At 43.0% G+C, this 16,063-nt stretch overlaps 1 protein-coding gene across 1 annotated transcript; it reads left to right on the plus strand.

Moving 5' to 3' along the window:
* The first annotated feature begins 3,125 nt into the window (after positions 1-3,125).
* aif1l (allograft inflammatory factor 1-like) lies at positions 3,126-14,688 on the plus strand. Its single transcript, XM_070988532.1, has 6 exons — positions 3,126-3,297; positions 3,483-3,544; positions 5,598-5,664; positions 9,009-9,050; positions 9,809-9,971; positions 12,670-14,688. Exons 1-6 carry the CDS (start codon positions 3,273-3,275, stop codon positions 12,755-12,757), a joined length of 447 nt encoding a protein of 148 aa, XP_070844633.1. The 5' UTR covers positions 3,126-3,272; the 3' UTR covers positions 12,758-14,688.
* Positions 14,689-16,063: the final 1,375 nt, after the last annotated feature.

The following is a 16,063-nucleotide window of genomic DNA, read 5'->3' on the forward strand; positions in this document are numbered from 1 at the left end:
CTTGAATTAACATATGTAAATTACTGACATCTAATTAATCGGGTCAGACTTTGCCACTCCACAATGCTAAAACGTAACATATATACCCCAAAACTGTGAATTGGAAGTCAAGCTTAATGGAAAAAACTAATAGAACAAAATAGCCCTCAGTTACACTTGAAAAGGCTTTCACAATTCCTACATTATTAAACAATTAACAAATGTGACACCCCTAAAGACACTGCGGCTAAGAGCCCTATTTGGAAAAGAATCCAATAAACCTCAAAAAAAGGGGGGGGGGGGGGGGGGGGGGGGCTTGCACAGAGATCCACTTCCAGACCCATCGAGTGTGCAGTGCTGGCTCAGTAGCATTGGAAGAAGCTCAAAGTTACATCTCATATTTAATTTTCAGCTGTGGACTGTAACTAAGTACATTTACTACATCTCTGTGAGCATCACTGCGGCTGATGTCCAATTTTAAACAACCTGTTAGCTCCTCGGTAGCTTAATTTGTGGGATACAGGAGAGAATTCAGCATCCCTACAAAGAAAAACAAAACAAATGTACTGTAATTATCATTACATCTGTATTACAAAGCAGATATTTTAACACATTTCACTACAGGAGGAGAGGATGTGAGCCGCGCGCCCTCCCATGACTGGATGCAATGAAAATGGAGGCTTTTACAATAACTGACCACAAGGGGGCGACAAACTACCCTAAATGAGACCAACACGGCGCTACACCCCTGCAGGTAAAAGCTCCAGCAGCACAGCTGAATCCTGGGTGAGCAGTGAGAAAGCTGATTGGTTTATGTTGTTGAGGATGAGGCTTTAATTGAATTAACCATTCTGTGAAATCATTTCTGACGTTTGGAAAAATGATTTATGATATCTATGCATGCGCCTTCATCTTTAGTGACTGCTCTGCATCATTTATTCATGAACTCAGTCAGGCACACAATGTGTTAATTGGTATGACACGTTCATTCAGCCATTTATGACCTCATCATCGTCATATGCTGTGACAAAACATGTCAAACACAAACAATAATAGATGGGAGATAAGCAGCAAATTTAAGACCATCATTTTAAACACGTTTTGAAATTATATGAGTTGTAAAGATGGTCTTGAAAAAAATCCAATTCAATTTATCGTATTTCGTTACAAATAGAATGATCTTCAAAGCTTAAATGATTTAGCTCTTTGAACACAGGGAATGAAAATGAAAGATTTGGAAAATCCTCTTTGCAAGATACCTCTGTGTGAGATAATGCATTTTCCATTTTGTCTTGTAATCTTTATTTTTGCGGAGGTAAATAAGATTTAATTATTTGTGGGACACAATGTTTAACTGCTATCGGCTAAGCATGGTGAGAACAAAAGTTATATTAAAAGACTGTTGTTGTTTTTTTATCACTGTTGAAGGTGGATATTAGAGAATTTTTGGGTGTCTTTTGTTCACACTGCAGGGTTGTAAACACTTAAGGCGAGTCTGTTGTGAACAGGCAGGTGGATTTTATCGGCTCCACAGTCTGATTTGGAAATCTCCTCCACACAGTAAATAAAATCAGCCCCTCAAACTGTTTTGTTGCATGAGCCAAGTGGGTCTTCACGAGGCTGAAATGGCATGACTGCATCACATTAAGAGGCACAAAAACTCATCAGAGGCAATAAAGGACAGAGTGATTTCAGACCCAATAAAAAGCAGATAGAGGAATAATCATTAGAATGAAGGTCTTGGACTAAGAGATTATGATTCATCTGCAATTATCGGCATGTGGTGTGATGATCAACTTCAGTTTACAGTGTTCACAAGACAATAAGTGCTTGGAAAAAGAACGATTTTAATCATGGATCGTCACATTTTGTTGGAGGGATGTTGTGATATGTATGGCTGCCTTACCTTAACTGTTTGGAAATGTATGTCTGCACACTGAAATGGTTTTAATTCGTTGACATTAGCTTCTGTTCAGGGTTGATTGCGTGTATTTATCCATTTGTGCCGGTATTGTCTGGATCAGCAGCCTCATTGTGTGCAGTTTCCCCACAGGCCACGTGATGGTAAACGCGAGTTAGAAGCGTCCCAATTTACTCCAGGAGCATCAGTCGCTGAAGAGGATACCGGAATTAGGATGTTTTGGCCTTCAAAATAAGAGCATGCTTTTGTTTCAACCATTAAAAAAAGGGCACAAATTAATTGTTTGTGTTCATTGTGGCAGCCACATGTCATCACTAATGTGCATGGACTTATTGATGTGACTATACGTGACAATGTAAAGGTCTACCAGAGAGATACAAAATATTCCTGGTGCAGCTGTGCTCAAAACTGCAAATAATAACTGATCAACCAGAAGTTAAAGGCCATTCATTAGGATAAATCCAGCAATAAAAAACAATAGGTCATATACTTACTTCATATAAGACTATTGAAGAGAAAGTGGCATCCACATCCCAGTCTAGATTTCCATCAGATGTGATGGTGGGATTCCGCTCAGCTGGAAATGTAATCCATTTTTAATTTGATGTGATTTATTTATTCATGGAGCTACAATACACACCATTCCAGACACAAAAAGACCTAAAACATGTGTCATAACAGTGAACAATAGAATCTCAGAACCAAAACTACAATTTCTACCACTTGTCTGTTCTTCTTTTTTTGTTTTCTGTCACTGTAAATTGAATATCCCTGGTTTTTGACTGTAAAGACCTCTCCTCACACTCAGAAAATAATGATCAGTTACAGCCCAATTTTTGTCAACTTCACATTTAATGATCCACAGTGAGTAGACTGTGACAGATGACATATCATTATATATATCGTTATTCTACATACAAGCCCTTTGCTGACCTAGTGTACTTTTCTGACTTTGCTGCTGCTAACCACACAATTCACTGTGTCTCTTTGCTTGTTGTGGGTACTGTATGCGTACTGCTTACATTGTAATTTTGAATTTCTTAACTATAATTGTAAGAATTTTATAGCTTTTTCTATTTATTTGTACTTATTCATATTCTTGTGCTGCCACAGCACTTGAATTTTCTCTCTGGGGATTCACACAGGCGCATCCTGTTTTGCTTGGATCTTATTTGTGTAAAGGGGTCAATAGTTTATTTTGAAAGGTTTCACCGGATGTTCCTTCGCTAATTGCCGCCGCCTTGCCCGAGTGGCCCACTGAGCCCAATCTCTAACGGAGAACAGGAGTATCGCCCCGGCGGACAGTCGCGGTAGCCTTCTGGCTCGGATATTTCTCACTCTCTGGATTTACACACCACAGATAAATTCCGGGATGCCTTCAAATAAAAATATCCAAGGTAATAAATAACACAATAACTCACTGCGTTATCTACTTTCCCGGGCATCTGCTAATGACTGTCGCTAGCTAAAGCTTAGACTCTTTACAATAGAGCATCAGGAGGCCGACCGGCTACCGTCCAAGCTAAGCCTCCTTCGATATTAACGAGCTTGTCCTGAAAATAACGTGATTTTCCTTTTGCAGGAGGGAAAGCCTTCGGTCTGTTGAAGGAGCAGCAAAGGCAAAAACTGGAGGAGATAAACCAGGTACGCTGTTGTCCGCTGTTTGCCGTCAGCGTCTCTAACTGCACCTCGCGGGGGTTTGCATCTCACGAGCTCGCGCACACTTGACTTGGCATTGGCCTTGTTTTTTCCAACGTGCGGCCACGATTCAAGGCATTCAGGTCAAACTGCCTCAGTAGCGCCGTGAATTATTAATCCCCCCCTCGAGATGCCGCACACATTTATTGGAGTTGACCATAGCGATGCTGTTGATGCGTTTTATCGATCGGTCTCTGCGGTCTCGTGGCACTTGTTGAATGGCTGCACGCTGTCACACATCTCTATCGAGCATTCCCCCCTGACCCGATCATATTGATCTGCATATCATTTGTTAAATCGCGTTTTTAAAGCGTGTTTTGTGGCCGCTCCGCCGGCGTTTCCCCCCTCCGCGCCTGAGAACAGGTGTCTGAATGAGCTCTTTGTCTCCAACATCAGGCCTCGCCTCGGCAGATAACTCCGCAGCAGTTCCCACAGATTAACCAGATGACCGTATAATCTCTGTTTCCCTCCCTCATTTTGGCCGGCCGCCTGTCATCAGCTCCCACACGGAAAACCAGGTCACGACAGGAGGGCGGCCGCGAGCGCCGGTGACCTTTCTGTGCGCAAACACTCAGCGCCCCTTCATAGAGATTCATCCAGCTTTTAAACCCCTTCATTTGCTCATTAGAGAAATGGCTAAGCGGCTAAAAATAAATGTAGTGCTATGATTAAACCCAGGGTTTTCATACACTGACGTCCACTCCGTTATATTAACATGGGTGCATATTAAAGTGGGGATGAAACTTCAAATCCTGCCCTTGTTGTGTATCCAGGCTGGTTATTCATGCATCCAATCCAATAACTGATTCACTGAGTGACAGACAGTTAAGCTCCAATGTTCACCTGTGTAGCCTCTCTAAGTTTTGCACAGTATTTAATGCATTTCACCTGTGCATTGTGAAACAATCTACTGCATATTTCCTGCCCTGTAATATGCTGGTAAGATAACACCGTGACTGCAGGAGGACATTCCTGTGCGTCCGGGGCGGCGGTAGTGATTCAGCACGGCTGACTCAGGCGTCGGTGATAAACATCCAGTTGTGGCGTTTGTCCTCCTCATCCTTAATCAGGTCGATGCAGAGGACAGCCTGTTTCTCTCTTCCCTCTGTGTGGATAGAAGCCGACTCCCACATGACAGACTGCGTCATTATCATTTCATTAGAACAGCTCCCTTTGGGCTCTTTTCCTCTACACCCTTGTGAGGTGTTCCACTTAATGAGCACAGTGATCAGTGATGACAGTCCAGGCGAGGAAGAGCATCTTAAGATAGTGAGTCATCATCCTCAACTTAGAAGCTTTTGACACGTTTGACAGAAGACAATCAGATTAATGTGCTTAATGCTCTGATGTGTGCGTGGGCTTCTTTCCTTGCTGGTCGTGCATTGCGCGACCCAGCTTCCAAAAAAGTTGGGACGCTGCATGAAACGTAAATAAAATGCAGTTATTTGCAAAGTGTTCTGCAGCCCATGTGGTCACATCCTTTACGCAATCATGTGTTTCACACAGTGCTGAAAATGTTACAGCTGCAATCCATTAATCAATTAGTTGTCAACTCTTTTAATAATAATTTGAGTAATACAAAAGGTCAAATCCAGCTTCTTAAATGTGAATATTTTGTTATAACTTATCCCTCTGTGACAGGAAACTGAATATGTTTGCATTGTGGACAAATCAAGACATTTGAGGACGTCTTCTTGGGCTTTTGGGAAGCACCGATTGACATTTTTCACCATTTTTGGACATTTTTTAACTCATCAACTAATCGAGAAAATCACCGACAGTGGAAGTAATTGTTAATTTTGGCCTTAAACCTCGCTCATGGTCACCTGAGCCTTTCGAGGATGCACCTTTCGTACCCAATCATGACCCTCTCACCTGTTACCAATGAGGAAAGAATGAGCCAAAAGCTGATTTAAGAGGTTTCACTTTTAGTCAGACTTGTAAAACCAGTTTTTTCTGATCACCCTGTTTGTTCACCCCTCTTCCTCCTCCTCCTCAGGAATACCTGGAGGACCAGAAATACAGGGATGAAGAAGACCTGGCTGAAAAATTGGAAGGTCTCAAAAGTAAGCAAGTCCACTCCTCCCCTGGGTGGTTTGGGTATCTGCAAACATGTGGTCATCTCTGCGAGGGCGTGTTCCCTCTTCCTGGCTCTTTGTCTCAGCCTCGGTATTTGTTTGTTTGTTGGCAGTCTGTGCACACACTCACGCACACAAATAAGTCTTCAGCATTTTGTTTTTCTCTGTGGGAAAGACAGGCTGCTGTGATTTCTAAGAGGTTTGCGAGGCCGAGTCCTCAGTGGCCTTGGAGGAATGTGCTGGGGCGTTCCTCAGCTTGTTGTTACAGTATTCAGAACTTCGTCGGGTAAACTCGGAGCTCCTGGGAGTAGAAAAACGCGGCAAATAGGAGCTAATTACTAAACAAAACTGCATGATTTATCAGAGCGCTCCACCCCGTTGCTCCGATGGTACACATGTGCGCTCTGGGTGCGTGTTTTCCTTTTCTGTCAATGAGTTTTTTTATCTGGAATCTTCCGCACAGAAAAACACAAGGCTGATTATTCTGATCGGGGGCATATGTCTTGAAACGAGAAACATGCTCCAGTGTCCTACTTAGGATCTCTGCTGGATCTTGCCGCAGGAAATGGAGCAGTAATGTATAAACAGAAAGGAGGCCCGACACCCAGGTCCTGAGAGGGCTGCAGTTTTTTTTTCTTTCTGTCTTTTCCCTTCATTTTTCATACTGTCTCAGTGACCCAGAGGTCAGTATCTAAACCCTGAGCTCTGAACCAGCAAACAAATCACATCTATGCAACTCATGACCAAAATATGCTTAAACATACCCTGCTGTAGTGTTTACATGAAGGCTGCAGCAAGTGTTCGGTTCATGTTTGGTTAATTTGATTAATAAAGTCAGAATGTCTGGTCTTGTGTTAGCTGGTATTTCACCATCTTTAATACAAAATAAGGCAGAACTTTATTCATCCTGTGAGAAATTGTTAAAGAAATTGCAGTACAAAGTGACAAAGAGTGCAAATACAAACTATCCATAAGGTGCAAATTTGTGAAATATTATGTAGAATGCAATGCTAATTAAAGGTGCATTCAGACAGAATGGGCAGGGTGATAAATAGCACCTATTTACACTATAGCGCCTGATCGTATCTGTGTTAATGTTAGATTTTAGACTGTCAGCGGTGGTGGCTTTGCAACCACGTTGTCTTTAATCAGCAGCACCTCACAAATTCAGGGAATGCTGCATTGTCACTAGTTGGTAGAAGTAGAGAAAACCAGCCAAACCGGTCGCGAACAGATGCTGATGTTTGAGAAAAACTCACCGCTGCAGCAGTCTGAAGGTAGTCTGATAATCACCAGGTGGATGCTGGTCACACAGAGTCTGCAGCGCTTTAAAGTTCATGTTCTCAGGCTGGACTTGATCATTAATGGCTCTTCTTACCACCTACTGTTATGTTAAGTCAGCGCTGACAGCATACTTTAATGGCTGGAAAAGATTAAAACTGGTTTGTTCTGTGCCTCTGTGTGTGTGTGTGTGTGTGTGTGTGTGTGTGTGTGTGTGTGTGTGTGTGTGTGTATGTGTGTGTGTTTAGCCCTGGGACAGGTGTGGCTGCCAAATGTGCCAAATGACCACAGCTTACTCGATCTGTGCCGTATTGTCATTCAGTACGACCATTTCTCGGGTGCTTTATGACTTTTCTGATGTTGCTTCACGACACAGATTTGTTTTTATTAGCCAGCCAAAAGAGCGGAAATCAGGTTGTTTTTAGAGTCCACAGAAGCCTGCGCTGAAGCATTCGTCTGCCCTTTGGGTCTTTTAGAAGTGTGGGAAAATACTTTGCCTGCTGGCCAAGTGGCAGAGGAATCCATCCGTTTGAGTTATTTTATCTGCAAGGTCCTTTTGCTGCAATGGACAACCTCTTCAAAGGACAGCTCCCGAAGTGGAAGCTCACCATCAGACGACTCAAATCAAACTTAAATCACGGACGCCCTTGAGAACATCAAAAAGGGTCGAGGCAGAAAATGGCTGGCGGCTCGTAAGCTGACGGCGCCGTCGTTTTGTTGAGGGAATGTGGGTCAGGAGGATCCTCTGAAGACTTCCGTTTTGTTTAGCTGAACCACTTTCTGTGGCTGCAGATGATCAACAGGCTGCTGTACGGCAAGTGGCCCACTCAAAAACAGCAGTGTGTGTGTGCGCATGTGCATGCGTGTGTGTGTGTGGAGGCCCACTCCTCAGAGCTTACGAACAGGGTTAGCATTGTCCTGTCCCACTCCCCCCTGGGTTCACACAGTTAACACAGCTCTTTCTCTCCCTCCCAACACACACACAGAGCTGCCAGTGTGGGACAGAAATAGCAAGTGTAATCTGACTAAAGTGGTCTTTTGGAGAAAAGAGGATGGTAAAATTTATGGAGAAGCAGGAAAATGTCTGCCTATGGTATTTCATAGCAGCAGCCACTTCAGTAGCGCACTAATAATGAGCTTTTATGCGCTCTATATACTTTTTTTTAATCATTGTACTCAGTGTAACACAGGATAATCACATGGCAGCCCTGCCTCATTAATATTTAACTACAAAGCTAACTGTGAAGGAACATTTTTGTGGTGGGGGTTCATGTAAAAGTCATGTTCATGCATGGGGAACAGCCAGGCTAGCTGTTGCCCCCCTGCTTCCAGTCCTCATGCTAAGCTAAGCTAAGCACTAAAGGACTGTCTGCATGCATTGTGAGCTGCACTTTGCAACTTAAAACAACCTTTTGAGTTTGATGCGTGCATCAAATTTGACTGTTTTTAGAACGGACTGAATCTGTTTGGGAAGCATCGGCGGTTTGTCCTCACGTAGACGGATCGTATTTAACCTGAGTGAGCGACTGTGAGGGAAAACTATCCGAGCTTCCCCACGTTCAGCCCAGTCATCTGTGTTTTCCTTCCTGATTTGCTGTGTTTGAACTTTCGGGTCTCTTTTAACTTCCTGACCCTCTCGCTCTCTAATCTGTCTCACACGTCACCCCGCACTCAGCAGCTCTTTGCCTGCTGTCCACTCACAGACATCCAGAAAAAAAAAAACACACACACACACACACACACACACACACACACACACACACACACACACACACACACACACACACACACACACACACACACACACACACACACACACACACACACACACACCTGTCATTATCAGCTGCTTGTGTCTTTCCTTTTGCCGGGTCAGCTGTCAGCAGAGTGGAACACAGTGAGATCACAGTGTGTGTTAACAGTCTTGCTGATGTGTGAAATGCCAGCTGGGGGTTGGCGTTAGTCAAAATGTCGCTCCAGCGTATGTGTGTCTGAGCTGAGGCTGAATTACCACTGTCAGTAACGATCTCTTGTGCTCATTTGTTTTGCAGATAAATATGCTGAGTTTGACCTGAACGACCAAGGAGAGATCGGTGAGTAATAGTAGCGCTGAAACGCCAACTGCACCTCGGAAAGCAACTGTCAGCAGGCCCATGTGCAGAGTCGACATGAGGGAACAGTAATTAATACTGCTTGTGTGTGGATTGTCTGACCTGCTTAAACAGGCTCATGTGTCATGTCTGTGTCCGGTGTGTAAAGCGAGCGTACTGTACACCCGTGTGAAAGGTCTGTCGCTCTTGAACAGATGTGAGGCAAACCTTGTTGTGGGAGTCAGACGGCAGACACAGCGTCTGTCTGTCCGTAGGTCCTGAAAGACGCCGCTAACTGTCCCGTATCACAAGCTGTGTTTTTGGAGTTACGTTAGCAGCGTAGCTCTAGGGAGTATCGGTTGCTGTGAAATATGTCAACAAATAATGAAATGATTGCCATGAAATTTGGTACGGATACCAGTGAGGTCCAGGTTGGCCATATTGCAATGTTAGTAATTTTTTAATTAATTATTCAGCCCTCAACCAAACACCTTCAAGACTAATGACATGCCTGTTAGCCTCAGTTTGACTTTGTGCTTCTAGTATTAATAGGAAATGTTAGCATGCTAACACACATGCTAATACATCAATATGATAAACCTTATACCTGCTAAAGATCAGAATTGTCATTAAAAGCATGTTAGCATGTTAGCACAGTGTTAGCTCAAAGCAACACTGCGCCTAACCACAGCCTCACAGAGGCTGATTCACTTCCTCTCATCCAAGCATGAATCTGATTGTCAGCTGTTATCTTCTCTCAGATCTGATGGGTCTGAAGCGGATGATGGAGAAGCTGGGGGTGCCCAAGACCCACCTGGAGTTGAAAAAAATGATTGTGGAGGTAACAGGCGGCAGCAGCAACGCTATCAACTACAGGGACTTCGTCAAGATGATGCTGGGCAAGCGCTCAGCCGTGCTCAAACTGTAAGTTAACCTCTGTGCGTGTGTTTCACGTGTATGCAGCGCTCGTCGTGGCTTTAATCCGTCTGCTGGTTCACCGTGCGCTTGCGTGTCTGAGAGGGAGGATATGAATCGTGTGCAGTGTCAGCCAATTGTTTCATCCATCAGCAGGGGGGATGACCAGCGATGATGTCATTACTCACACGCAGCATATGTAGCCTATCCATAGTCAGCCCATCCTTATCCTTAGCAGGGATCATGTGCTTAGGTAACTGACTATAGGCTGATTATCCACTGACTGTCGAGTAGGACCGATCGACACATTAAGACTCATCATATTTCTTATAGTTTGTCTTTTAGAAGAGAAATTATGTCTTTTAAATTTTATATTCAACTGCCCCTGCAGGATAAGGTGACACATTTCCTGCTATTTTGAAACGGGTTAGCGTCGGCAGCGTAAGCCTTTTAAAGCAGCCTTGCAGTGGGTATTGGCTGCTGCATGTCTGCTCGGCTGGACTAAGCTAGCTGGACCCTTTAGTAGACAAATCCCATAATCCCAAAAACACCGAGCAGAGAAAACGCATAACTTTTCCTCCTTTGCCCTCAACCGTTTTGCGAAAGTATATCCCATAATCCCCCAGCCACTATTTATAAGTGTCTCATTCCCTCCCAGCCACACTTGTCCACTTGGTAGCATTCTAGTAAACAAGGGTTGAAATCTCAGGTTGGTTTTACTACTCTGGATCAGTGTTGTGATGAAGGATTTGTTCCCTGTTGTGAAATCTTAAGCTCGGCTGTGCAGGACGTTGCAGAGTTGCCACATTTACAAACAGGAAAGGAGAGTTGATTTGAGTGAGCTTCTGTTAGCTTCTTTATATGAAGCTAACAGGCGCTCACTTTAAATATGCTTATTTAAGTAATATACATATTCCTTGTTTTGGTTAAAAAAGGAAGCAGCAGGGAGGTTTATCTACCTACACAGAGTATCCTTCTGTTTCTTGGCAATTTGTGCCTTTTTAACTCCAGCTGGCAGCCGACTGCTCCCTACTCCCTGATAGCTCCAAAGGTCTACAACGCCTCTGTTGTTTGCTGTTGTTTTTGTCTCCAGAGAGAGGAGAGAGGAGGAGGGGAGGGAGATCCTGGGGGTACAAAACGGCTTTAGAACAGCATTATTCAAAGCATGTAGCAGGGCAGCAGTTGATTTAGTTGCAAATAGAGAAAATGATTGACAGTCTTGAAAGTTTGGGAAATGTTTGATGTTAACCGTCATGTTTTCATGGTCAGGAATATGCTTGAATTTGCACATACTCCTTGAAAAATGGTTTATTTTTTAACATAATCTGGTATTTCATTGCCACAATCATTAACGTAAACCAACAATTTTTTGCTATTTGAAAGCAAACAATCCCATCGCCATATTTGTTTGTCCTGAGTTAGTTATCCTGATCAAAACATGCAAAGTTAGTACGATCAGCTGGTAAAAGAAAGATTCTACATTGATGGCTGTGGCTATGAAAGGAGTTCTGTTAGTTACTTTATTAGTTACAATTGCGTTACAGTAACAATTTATCCATTTCAGACGTATCCAGACATACATGGACAGATGAGCCCTCCAGATCTTATGTTTTATACGAGCGATTGCTTAACAAGTAGCAACAGCTGTGGGGGATCTGCTCCAACAAAACTGTTGGTTTAGGCTTTTCACAAAACATGAAACTCTTTGTGCAGATTAAACAGCTATCGGCCACGCACAGTCTACGGTATGTACACAAAAACAGGATTAAGGTAGCCAGTCACGTTATCTAGTATGCGTTATCTAAAGCAGATTAGCCTAACATAGCAATATGATGAGATAATACACGATGATTATCAGTTTTGATAGACAGAGTCACAAAAATGCAATTCACTTGTGTTACTGGACTCATCATTGAATCAGTAGTTGGCTGTTAAGCGTTGACCTGACCGGCTTCTTGCAGACTCTTTGTAGCAGAGGAGGAATCGGGAGTGTGAAGAAAAAGGAGGGGGGCGCGAGCGGTCGCCAGAGGGATGTGCCAGAGTTTGAATTGCTGAGTGCCGGTTTCGTCGTCGGGATCATTGCTCCTTATGGGCTTAGCGGAGCTTTGCAGAGTTTTCCAAAAAAGGAAATTAAAGACAGGCATTCGCTCTGAATAGCTCCTGTCAGATCACTCACTCTGCTGTGTACGATCTAAACCGCTATTCCCTGCTGTCCTTTTGTGGGTTCCCTTCATTCCTCTGCCTTCATTTGCTGCTCAGCCAGTTCACAGCTCGACTGTAACTGTGGCTTTTTGTGCCGTCCAGGAGCTGATTATCCCTCCTCGCTCGCACATCCTACTTGCAGTGTTTCTACTTTTCTTGCTCACCTCTTTTATTCTGTCTTCCTGATGTACATTTACATATGGCTTTGTTTATGCCTCTCTCCATGGTGCTGAAGCCATTAAAGTTTCCCTGACTCTGCCTCTGTCTTCTTTAAGTTAATGCCATGTCGGAGAGACTCACAGATTAATTGATGAGTCGACTGACAGAAAATCTAACTATTGTTAAAATCGTGTGTGTAATTTTTCAAGCAAAAATACCAAAATGACCCAGTCTAAGTGATCTGCATCAAGATTTGCTTACATTTGTCTCAAAAATCCAGTGTATTCTTGGTTTTTAAGCACTGACTGACCTTCTTTGCTGCTCCATGGCTCCTCTCTCTTCGCAGAGTCTTGATCTTTGAGGACAAAGCCAACGGCTCTCCCTGCAAACCAGACGGACCCCCTCCGAAGCGGGACATCGCTAGCCTGCCTTAAGCGTAGATGTCAGCCTCCGGACTGCTGGCAGAGCAGAGGACCATCCGTGGCTGCGTGAAATTGAGTCGTTTTCTTAACATGTGGAGTGTTGTATTAGTGTGGGACCAGTGGTTGAGGGTGTTATCATGTGACATGCGGTGTGTGCGTCTGTTATTTGGAAGACTGAGCCCACAACCCACTAAATGATGTTTGACTGTGAATATTATCATTCATCTTCTTTTTTTCCCTCCTTAATTCAAATGTAGCATTGATAGTTGATACGTGTAATCTGCTTGGTAAATTAAATTTTGTAGTAAGTGTTTCATGGTTATATTTTAAGGGAAGACTCTCCAGAGGTGGTTTTTCCTTCCTTGTTTCGGGGATACGTTCATTTTAATGTGAGAGTAGGACGCTTTTGGAGAAGCACAAGCAGGTTTTCCAACACATTTTTGCACTGTCCTCAGTGGTCTTGGATGGATTCCTGCCAGGATAATCTTGGTCAGCTTCTTGCTTCAGATCAGGTGCCAGAGCTTACAGGCCCAGCCCATTTCCTGTGGGTCAAAGTCGTCAGCCCTCGGAGCTGGAATACTGATCTGGAATCAGTAAGTAGGTAATCATGGCCACCTCATGATCTGAAAAAACATTTTTTTGGTATCTGTACTGCACTGCTATGCGTTCTGAATATCCATTCACACTAGCTGAGAGAAGAATAAGACAACATGTTGACCATGGGATGTTCAGTTTCAGCACGATGGCTTCAGGAGCAGCACGTTAGTTTTGGAAGGAGTGTGATTTACGGGCACACAGGCATCACAAATGTACATAATATACTTCACACAGTACAATCAATCATATTCTTTCCAAGTGCCTCAACATGCAGATACTGTAGAGCTCAAACACGCAGATTGAAGAAGGAGGAAGTGTACACAGGCAGTCCTCTTCGCTCACTAATCCCAGAAAAAGACGAAATAACGCCGTTTGTCGCCGGGTACGTTTAATGATGTTTGCTGAGTTATATCCACATGAACATTCTGAGGGAGTGAATTTTTAAACGTAGTTTCTGTGTTTTCCCTTGAAATTATTTTTTTTACATCGCAGCAGTGATTTTTGAAAGCTGTTTAGGCTAACCTGTACTTGTCTTGCAGTTCATTTATTTGTTATTAATTTCTCTGTCTCGCATTCATGTTCCCACCCCCCATATTTTTTCACCAGCCGGTCACCCCTCTCTGTTCGACTGGCTTCATCCTGTGAATCCTTGTTTTTTGTGCCTCAGTGTTTGTCTCTCCACTTTAAATTTTACTAGTTACTGTGAATTTGGTACTTGTACTATTTTTAACCCGCTGATCATGTTCTAAACCATGATGTTAGTTCTGTTTCAGCCTGATAGGTACATTACACCTTTTTAACGTTGTTAAAATGCACATTGTTTGCAGACACCAAAGGAATTAAATTCTTCTTACACTGGCCTGTTTTCAATTGTTCGTTGCAGTAATGGAGATCTCTTTTAATCTCGTGACTAATTTTGAGTTTGGGTGAAAAATGACCAGTTTAACAAGTTTGTTAAATGTTTCTTTTCGTTTCATTCGTGAACACATCTCCACTATTATGTATGTTTAAAGCTGTTGCACGCTGGGTGAGATGCAGTCATAAATGCAGTAATGCTATTTACTGGAGCCCCTTGTCTTACACAGTGAAAGGTGACAGAGCTTATAAAGAACAGTCATAAATATAATCTTTCCAGCAAGCCAGGGGTCCCTCTGCAGCACATCTCGGGCCTGATAGTTTCATCCTCCAGTTTGTTCACAGGCAGATATAAATGGTGTGTGGTTATGTTTCATTGTAATACTGCTTTCATTCCATATTTTATATTTTCTCACCCACTTTTCCATGTTGCTTTGTGTACGTGCAGCTGTATGCATACATACTCTTGAGCAATAAAATGTTTTCATGAATAGCTGCTGACACTTGTTTGATTTCCTGTATGTAAAGGTCGCTCATATTTCATTTGGAGAGCAGGTGCTTGGGCGTTGAATAGTGCAAGCAATACTTTAACAAGCGTGCTAACAGGCGGATCCAGCAGGATTATAATAAGCACCTCTAATTAAAATGATAATCACTGTTGCATGTAATAAACCGCCAGGAGCTTATGTAGGCACAGAAATAACAGGGGTATGACAGTGCTGGGATTCTCACGTAAAGCATCCAGTTAATAATTGACCTCCAGGGCTCACATTAGCTCCAGCTTTGTCACCTGCAGTTAGCAATGTCCAATTCATTTTGCACCGTTTTGTGTTGTGTGTCAAAAACTTTTATTCTCTGTACGTCATTCTGCTTCAGCTCTGTGTTCAAGAGATTTAGCTAATACCCTTTTTTGTTCTATTTATCTTGCTGCTTATTCCTGAGTCAGGACCAGTGTTCAAAGCTGTATCATTCTGCAGTGATGGTAATTAATGGTCCATGGCCCACATGGGAATAATGAATGCAACGCTGCAGTGTGTCCCAGGGCAGGATGGGGTCCTCCTCAGTACCTGCTCTCTTGCATCAACGCTGCCATCTACTGGTTGCTCATAGTTAGGGTTTTGAGATATTGAGATGTTTCACTGGTAATAAGAAAGTGACCGGGGGTAAAGTACTGCCTTAAATGGATTCACTGAAAAATGAGGGACCACATTGTCTTCATCAGTGGCACAGACAATGCAAATTTAATAAGTACATTTTAATAGGAAAGTATGATACTCCATCTTTCATGGACCAGTGGTGATATGAAAGCTAATAAGTGTTTAAAAAAACCCAACTTGAGCTGTGAGGCTTCATTAAGATCATTATCAGCAGGCAGTTATAATACAATTAGAATGTCAAATACACACAGCAGCAAATGTCAAGTGTAATTGGAGCCTTTTTGCAAACTGCAGATAAAAGTGCACAGTCTGTGGCTCAGATAAAACATGCCCGTCGGGAAGTATGGACATGTTCATTGTCAAAGAGTGTGTAAGAGAACATCACAGTCTAAAGCATCACATTTTAAAGGGACACGCCACTGATTTTCTCAAGTAAGAGGCAGTGCAGGTCTAATGAAAGACATCACTGAGTTGCATCGTGCTGCTGTAGTTCAACTTCACACTTTTTACACAAGACTTGCAAACATGCATTGATTCATTGTAAAAAGTTGTTCAGAAAATTTAACTGTAACACCCTATTTAACCTTTGACCTGCTTCCTAAAGTAACTGCAAAAAGCCCTGTTCAAGGACACTTTACGGGATCTCTTTAGATATACAAACCTTCAGTTCACTCAAACCCAGAAACTCAGCTGACACTGGCAGGACTGA

Source organism: Chaetodon trifascialis, chromosome 20, assembly GCF_039877785.1.
Source record: "Chaetodon trifascialis isolate fChaTrf1 chromosome 20, fChaTrf1.hap1, whole genome shotgun sequence".
Lineage (NCBI taxonomy): Eukaryota > Metazoa > Chordata > Actinopteri > Chaetodontiformes > Chaetodontidae > Chaetodon > Chaetodon trifascialis.